Source organism: Pteropus alecto, unplaced genomic scaffold (genome assembly GCF_000325575.1).
Source record: "Pteropus alecto unplaced genomic scaffold, ASM32557v1 scaffold74, whole genome shotgun sequence".
Lineage (NCBI taxonomy): Eukaryota > Metazoa > Chordata > Mammalia > Chiroptera > Pteropodidae > Pteropus > Pteropus alecto.
In genome coordinates, this window is record NW_006436291.1 from 1,665,930 (window position 1) to 1,674,454 (window position 8,525).

Consider the following 8,525-nt stretch of genomic DNA (forward strand, 5'->3'; position numbering starts at 1 on the left):
GGCCTCAGAGCCCGAGGGTCCCGGCGGGCCGCGCCCCTCGGAAGGGGCCGCGTGTGCACGTCGGTGCCTCTGAGTGGTCTCCGCCAGAGACTCGGGGGAGAGGGGCCGGCCCCGAGGGCAGTGGGAGGCACGGCCTGGACTCAGCTGCCCACAGAGGGGGCCACGCGGAACAGGCTCCCCGCGCCTGCCCGGGGCCCTGCGGGACCTCCTGAGGCACCGAGACTGAGTGGCCGTCTTCGGCCTCTCAGACGCCACCTGTGGTCCACGCTCCTCCCGGTGAAAATCCAATCCAGTTGCTCCTTTAGAAAACGAATCCCTTCCACCCGTATTTACTGAGCGCCTACTATGTGCCAGGCTCTCTGCTGGGTGCTGAGGACGTTACCGCGGAGAAGACAAACTGGCCCTTTTGTGAAGTCGGTGGCATATTTCACTTTGATGAACTAATGCTCAGAAAAGGAACTGGAAAGGTATCAGTGATTTGAAATTGTCTTCGCAGCATCCGTTAGTGTATGAGAGGGACGCCCAGGCCCCCGGAGGGCCACCGACTGGCCTGTGGGCCACAGCGGCCCCCAGAGCTGCTGACGAGGCAGGCGGCCAGGTGCCACGGCCCGTCCGCCGCCCACACAGTGTGTGGACGCCTCGTGAGCAGCGTGCACACACAGGCCTCGCACCCCGTAGTTGTAACGGTGAGTCGGAGACCGGTTCTCGGTGTTGAACACAGAAGCGAAGCACGCGTCGCTGCGTGAACACACGTGTTAACACGTTGTACGTGAATCAGTGGTCGTCCTGACAAAAATTAAACGTCGCCACAGTTAAAAGATTTTAAATTACGTTCGTGCCAGGAGTTCACGGGAGGCGTCGCTGCACCTGGCGTTTTAGCCCTAAGTTTCTATTCTGAGGAGCCCGCCGAGGCGGAGCTGGGACCCGGGTCTCTTCGGGGCCCTCGCCCTAGAGACGGCAGGGCCGAGTGGCTTTGATGCCGGAGGACGTGCGACTCACCATTACGATCCAGAGCGATGAGCAGGCGGGCAGAGGCGAGGGCTAGAGCCGAGGGGAAGCAGGCAGTCCGGCTTCCGCTTAGGGAGAGCGAGCAGGTCGGTTCACATCCGTGGGCAGAGGCGGCCTCTGGGGAGCCTGGGCCTCCATCTGCTATAAACCAGCCACCGGGACGTGTGGGGAGCCTGGCGTCCCACCCAGAGAGGCCAGGAGCCCTTCCCCTGCCACAGGGAGTCTGAGCAGGGCCACGGGGCTTTGTCCCCAGCCGCACCCCTCTCCCCCATGCAGTAGGCCCCCCCACGCCGTAACCGAGCCCCAGGCTGGTGAACGGCGAGGCGGGCAGACCCTCCAGCGCCGCCGAACAGCGCGCACAGAGAAGGCCGGCCGCCCGCGAGCCGGCCCCAGTAACGGCTCCTTCCTCTCTTGCAGCTATGTCTGGGCTGGTAGTCCCGCCCATGTGAGGGCCTTTTGTTTACCTCCGCAGCGCCCAGCACCCACGGACGGACTTCAGGGGGCACGCCCAGGACACTCAGACATGCTGATGGAGACAGTGTCAAACACGTCGGCAGCGGTCGAAATGCTACGAAAGACTTTGTTTAAAGATTTTATTTAAACTGTTAAGAATCGACATGCAAACAGCCTACTTCTTCATGAACAATTCCATTTTATTGACTGAACTTTTCTCATATTTTCACACTTCTCGGTCCTGAAGAGTAAGGAAATCAAAGCGACGCCTATTTTGTATAAAGTTTCTGACTCCGTCTTGGCCATGTCTAGTACTTGCTATGTGTCGGGAGAAAGTTTGTGAATGCATCATGAAACCCTGATGAAAACGCCTCCAAACATTTTTCTGTACTCATCCTTAGATTCACAATGGTTGTGTATCTCTATAATGTGAAATATTTTTCTGTGGTGGAAAAAGGGGGCCAAGGAGGTATGAGCCATCGAACCGGAAGAAAGGATGACTATGTGAGTAGGAGAACTCGGGGTGGCAGGGAGGGAGGGAGGGTTTATCATTGCTTACCTTCATCTTAATGAAATGGAACTTTGTAACTTATTGTAGTTAGAAATTGTAACTTTGATATTGAATTCTCTTGCCTTCAACAAGCACACTGACAGAGAAAACGCTACTGTCTGTTGGTTAAAATATTCTCCCACTGCTAGAGCTTCCTGTTAAGCAAGTGTGGTCTGCAACATTTTTCAACTTTTGCTAGCACTGTATACTATTGCATTCTTAGGCTACTGTGAGGTCCATGTTTCTTGTACCAGAAATTGTCCTTTTGACTTCTAGATCCTTCTTCCCTAATGTGTTTTGTATGTGGTTATAAAATTGTAGACTTTTGTGATTTTGCCAAAGTTGTAGCTAACTATTTATACACTTGTCTTGAATTTTTTTCAGATCCACTTAAATATTTAGAAAAAAGTTTTATTCCTTATGCGTCTCATAAGGAGTGAAATGGTCTCCATTCGACACTTTTCCATGAACACTTGCAGTTGCTAAGGGACTTTATTTTGTAACATATCAATTATAAATATTGTATTTATCTTTGAAATTTTGTACATTGCTTTTCCCGCCCACGTTGGTTTTCTTTTCCTCGTCCACGTTGGTTTTGGGTCATGGCCTGGTGCGATGCTGGGAAGAGCATTAAGCCGAGAACTGTCTCTCTGATCTGCTTCCTCAGAAAGAACCGTGCCCTTGCAGTTCATGTGTACGTAAAGAATTTGCTATTGTTTAAGACTTTCCATCATTTTTTTTTTTTTATTTTGAGGAAAAGTCAAATTCATTGTTTATTTTTATATTATTTTTAAGTTATCTGAGCAAATACTTTTGAAAAAAGTTTGTTGTATAGTCAAAAGAAAACGGTGCCACCGGCTGTGACAAGTCCTCGTAGATTCCGTGCATGTGGAGCGGCCGCGGAGAGGCGACACCGTTTGGGGCTGTGTCCTTATTTTATTTTTTTGTAGAATGTAAAAAGTCATTTTAGCTGCCACCCATGACTTTGCCACATAGCTGAACTGTGTTTACTGGAAAAATTCAGAGGCCTAAAGTTTAAAATAAAATTTACTTCTGACGTTTTAATTAAAATGTTTGCCACATTAACTTCTCTGATGCCTTAAAAGTGGACTTCTTTAAAAGGAAAAAAGAAAAAAAACACCTCCGTGCTGTTTTATCACAGGCTCACACAATTGTTAATCAGTTTTTCATTTGGAGACTTGTGGTGTCAAACACACACACGAACAAAAGCACAAACCTGGCGACTCGTGTGTCACCCCTTCCTGCGTCCCACGCTGCTGCGTCCTGCGTCCTTCCGAGCTCAGGTTCACAGAGGGTTCGAGGAATCAGAGTGACTGCTGGCTTGTAAATTTTTTTTTTTTTTAAACAGTACTTTTCTGTGTAGTCACCCCCAGCAGCACTGTCTGTACTTTTTAAACTGAGATGACCTCGTTCAGGTCCTGTGCCTGTCCGTGCCAAACCCGCAGAGAGACCACAAGGGTCAGCTCCCCCCACACACCCCCCACCTCCGCCCGCCACGGCGCGTTGCTCTGCGGATACGGCACAGCAAACGTTTTGCAGACTGCAGCAGAAATCAAATTTAAAACAAAAAGGAGGGACTTTTTAAAAACTTTCTTAACAAAACGAAACAATGCACAACTTAGTAAAGTGTTCAAGGGACTCGATAAACAAACAATGTCCCCAGTGGTCAGCAGGTCACAGCCTGGCCCCGTGATGGCCGACAAGGCTTAGCTACGTGGAAAAGCCTGAGAAGTGACTTTGGAACTAAATTGCCTCCGTCTCATTTTGTATAAGTCAGGGTTTGATCTAAAAACGAGCTCACGTGTACCTGTTAACGTTTGCAAGTTCCTTCATACCTGCACTTGGTTCGTGTTTTAGGTGATTAGTCAACACGCCCTCATCGCTTCATTGTCTCGAAACCGAGCGCTTCCCGAACTGGTAGATCTTGCTGTTTAAAGACCCTACAATAAGATGGTTTATCTGTACATTTTTTCAGATATTTAACTGTATAAAAATGTTCATTTTACACAATATTTAATTAAAGTATTTCTTGTCTGTGAGTTTCACTTTGGGTAACTTTATGTTTCGATGATTAAAACGACTGGGTGGACACACGCGGAAGCCCTCGGGCTGCCATCTGCATACCTTGGGACCCAAGGCTGCATCCTGGCCAAGACAGAAGTGATTAAGTCACAGACGAGCCTTCGAACAGAGTGACCGACCCACACACTCACGCACCTGTGGAGAGAGACACGTGTAGCCATGTAGATGGCTTGGTCCCCCCCTGCGTGTGTGGCGCCCTGACACTCGACTGCACGTGACTGTCAGACGCGGGGCCCCAGCAGCTCTGTGGCACCCAAACAATCATGCAGCCCCCTGGGCTAGGTCGCCCTGCCCCCTGCTTCTGAACGGAGGGGTTGGCAGGCAGCAGGTGCTCTGACCCAGCGCCGTGCTGCATAGGGGCAGGAAGCGGCCTCAGGGCAATGTGTCGGCAAGGGCTCTGGGGGCGGGGGTGGGGGACACCGGGGCACCAGACGCCTGTGCCAGCCGAGGTCTGACAAGATGACACCACGCCACCTCCAACCCCAGGTCCACTGACGTGGCATAACAGACCTCACGCGCTGCACGGGCCACCGTGGGCCGTGCGTGGACGGAGCCGGAGGCGTCGGCTGCAGTGAGATCGGCCGCCAGCTCCGAGGCTCTAATCCGCACGGCGACGGCTGGCTCCCGCGTGGTTTCGGCGCGCCCTCCATGTCGTTCTCCAGTTGCTCCTGAATGGGAGGCTGGTTTGCATGTTTTGGCTCGCAGCTCCATAATACATACGCTCAAGTGTGATCCAAATTAGCCCTCACAAAAGTCCTCTTAATTACTTGTTCTGCTGAGCAAAACAGGAAACAATTATTCAAAACATAAAGAAACTTGTGAATGCCTTTCTCTCCCGTCAGTGACAATCAGCCTCCTTTGAGTGCATTCTTGTTTCGGCCTTAAAGAGACAGCAGAGAGGGACTCATGGGGGTACGAAGCTGCAGCCCTCCCGCACCCCGCTTCCCTCCCCCAGGCTCCCGCCCACGTGCTGGGGGCGGGGCCGGGGACACGATTCACCCCCTTTCCTTCTCTGAGCCAGTGACCAGCCCGGGGAGGGGGCCCAGGGGCCTCCCTGGAGCAGGCTTTCGGGGCCCTGTAACCGGGGGAGAAATTATTTTCTGTTTGTGTTTCGTTTTGAGTCCGAAGCGAGAAGTACGATCTCTCGGAACGTGTGCCAATTATTGTCAGGCCGCCTTTTAAGGCCTTTCGAGCTTTTAAAGATTATTCAAAGCACTCGAAATGGGCTTCAATCTAATGCCTCATTTCATTACATTAAACAGCCTAGTTAATAAAGAATCGATATATTCAGAGGGCAAGGTTATCTTTTGTCTATAAGGGGTGGTGTCGTTCTGAACCTTTTATAGTTCAAATGCTGAAAAAGACCTCACGGAATCCATACCCATCAAGTGGGTCGACGGGAAGAGGCCCCCCGCCCCCACGCAGCAGCCTTATCTCCCCGCTGGAGCGCCCACGGAAGTCCTCAGAAAATGTCAATTTCTCATCAAGACAAGAGGCCACGATGATCAGTTTTTCCAGAGAATGCAGACAATTAAGAGAAGGCAGAGGCGGCTCCGCGGCCATTTGGAGCGGCCACTGTCCTCGGAGCCGCGTGCCGCCCCCCCCGCCCCCCGCAGATAATAAGAGCTGTTGATAACTCAAGTGTCAATATGCCAGAGAGGGACTTCTGAATGTGAGTCCTTGTGCTCCAGCTCCGCGATCTCAGGCCCGATAACGGCCCAGCTGCCCACGGGCCCCCGGGCGGGCCTCACAATTAACGCGCCCAGCAAGTCACACAAAAGAGCAGGCCGCTCTATGCTGGTGAGACAATCCCGTTTTACCCTTCAAGGGCTCCTTTTATGTCGGAATAAGGTTGCTTTTAATGAAATTTAAACTCATCAGAGGAAATCAAAAACCTCCAATCAGATTACAAATTGATTTTTTGGTCATTTGTCATTTCCCAGTGTGGAGCCGCAGGGTTCACAGGGAGCCGGTGTGCACGCAGCTCCCGGGCCCGGGGGCAGACAGGAGCGGCTCGTCACCCCTGTGTGGGCTCGGACACGGTTCTGACTCTGCCCACCACCCGGCTCTGAACCCACCAGGGCCTCGCCAGGCAGAACGGACAGTGGCTTCCGGGTGTGCAAGCACGATCCATCGGTGGCCAACAGAGACACGTTCTCTTGGGGTTGTGGGCAGTTTGGGATCGTACCCGTGTCTAGAATCTGTGCTGTCGCATCCACGAGCAAGTCACGCACAGAGCTTAGGACCTGGGGTGGCGAGAGAACTCGGCCGGCTCCTCTCAGACTTTACCCTGAGCCCAAACGCCACTCTCGGACGAAGCCGGCCCTGCCTCGCAGGCCGATGGGGGTCCCTCCGCGGGACGCACCCAAGGCCGCCAGCGCCAGCCTCCCGGGGTGCTCCTGAGGTACCGGGACAGACTTCGGGCTTCTCGAGGACGAGACTTGGCCGTGACCTCCTCACCTTCCGCTCCCGCGTTGGGGGTCGAGGCTGAAGGGTCCCGAGAGCCTGGGACTTAGTGTGGGCGAAGAGCGTTTCGTCCCTCCTGGAAAGACTGGGGCGGGGGACAGACGCGGGTGGCGCGACCTCGGGAGGGCAGTGGACACTCCTGGTCCAAGACTGCTTGGAGCCACCTTTTAACTTATAATCTCTAAGGGAGTCAAATCTCCTACACGGTTTCGCACAGCAGATAAGTGTCCCACCTCCCCGACACCTGCGGCCAGGCGGGGCGCACGCTGGTCACGTCACCGTGTGGGGTGTCCCTGGACGTGCTGCTGGCGCTGGCCTCCCTCCCTCAGGTGACAAGACCGCAGTTTGGAGAATGGAGAAGCAGCCTCAGGCCAGAACGCTGGAGGGACCAGCATTGGCTGCGGTCTCCTCTCCAGACCCCCTGCCCGTCCCTCTGACGGGTTCCAGAGGCCTCTGGCAGCGGAGAGGCTCCCGGGAAGGTCCCAGCCAACCTCACGGGGGACGCATGCCACCCCCAGGGCTAAGGGGCCTGAGTCAGCCAGGCCACCTGCATAGGCTATACGATGGGAACCGGCTTGTCTAGCTGATGTGGGCCGAGGCTCAGGAGCCTTTTGTCAGGACACAGCCAATGGCACATGATGACGACCCAGCAGCGCAGGCAGAGGCCCACGCCCAGGACCTCGTGGCACACGGGAGGCTCCCAAGGAGCCATGTCCCCAGCACTCGTCCACTGCGTCCTCGGCTCACGCGTCCCCCAGTGGGCTGAGGGGACAGATGCCTCTGCTCCAGCCAGTACGTGTGGTGTGGGCGGGGGTGACGGGCCGAGTGTAGGAGCCACTGCCCTCGTGCCGGGACAGGAGGGGTGCAGGCTGGGGCCACTGAGAGCCCCCTACTGCCAGAGGGGCTAGGCCGCAAGGCTGAGCCCGTCAGTCACCTCCCAGCCGCGGCTCGGCGACAGCTTCTGTTACTGCCGGCAAGATGATGATGGGGACAGGACACGGACGAGGAAAAGCAGAGATGACGAAGCGGGTGGCAGAGTGAGAGGCGCTGGACACAACAGAAACAGAGGGTCGGAGGGGAGCCTGGGCGTCGGGCCGCTGCTGTCGCCGTGCTGATGGGCGGACGGCAGCTCACTCGCCTGACGGTGGCTCCTCAGCGTGTTCGGGACCCGGCGCCCACGGTGCCGCTCACCGGAGGCCGAGCCCCCTCGAGCCGCTGCAGTGGGGCCACCCAGACCCAGGCTGGTGTGCGGCTGGGCCCCGGTGCAGAATCCTGCAGCCAACGCGACAGCGGTTTATGGTCCCAAGACACAACGAGCTGCTGCCAATCAGGAAGACCCGGAAGGAAAAACGGGCAAATTCAGTCAACGCACGAGGGAACGAGAGATCGATAAGCTTAGGAAAATATTTGCGCTCACTTAAAAATGAGTATCAGGCTAAAATCATGGGCTGAAAGAAATTTTTGTCACTTGTAAAATTAGAAAAGATTTTTCTTAGAAGGTAACAATCCTGTCAATGGAGAAAGGCGCTTTCTTGACGGCCGCCTCTGCAAACCCTGTGCTCGTGGCCTCCGACCCACTGACTCACCGCCAGGAATCGACCCTGAGGAGTAATCGCGGATTAGATAAGACTGTACGCACGAGGATGTTCGCCGCTGTGATATTTATTTAAAAAGCTGGAAAGAACCCAAACATCTAACAGTAGGAATCGTGAACTGTACTACGGTCTAGCCACATAGCAGAGCATTACGTATTTTACTAAGCTTTTAAGATCATGTTTCTAAAGTATATTTAATGAAATGGTACATACTAATGACAAAATTAAGCGGAGCAAGCATATAATACTGCGTATGTAACACAGCATAATTGCAACGGGTAGATTTCTGCAGAGAGAAAAGAAATGCGTGTTTGGAAGAGATGTGGGAGAATTATAGCAACGCCTGCAGT

The 8,525-nt window shown here is 53.9% G+C and overlaps 1 protein-coding gene and 1 long non-coding RNA gene across 2 annotated transcripts in view; one reads left to right on the forward strand and one right to left on the reverse strand.

Moving 5' to 3' along the window:
- The window catches only part of EBF3 (early B cell factor 3), a 109,743-nt gene extending 109,670 nt beyond the window's left edge, over positions 1 to 73 (forward strand). The window contains exon 12 of the mRNA XM_025047548.1: positions 9 to 73. Coding sequence (XP_024903316.1) covers positions 9 to 73 — 65 coding nt within the window. The remainder of the gene's footprint in view (positions 1 to 8) is intronic.
- Positions 74 to 1,586: 1,513 nt separating this feature from the next.
- LOC112480487 lies at positions 1,587 to 4,273 on the reverse strand. The gene is made up of 2 exons (XR_003046602.1): positions 4,157 to 4,273; positions 1,587 to 3,972 (listed from the first exon to the last, which is right to left on the reverse strand). It is a non-coding gene; the product is annotated as an uncharacterized LOC112480487 (long non-coding RNA).
- Positions 4,274 to 8,525: the final 4,252 nt, after the last annotated feature.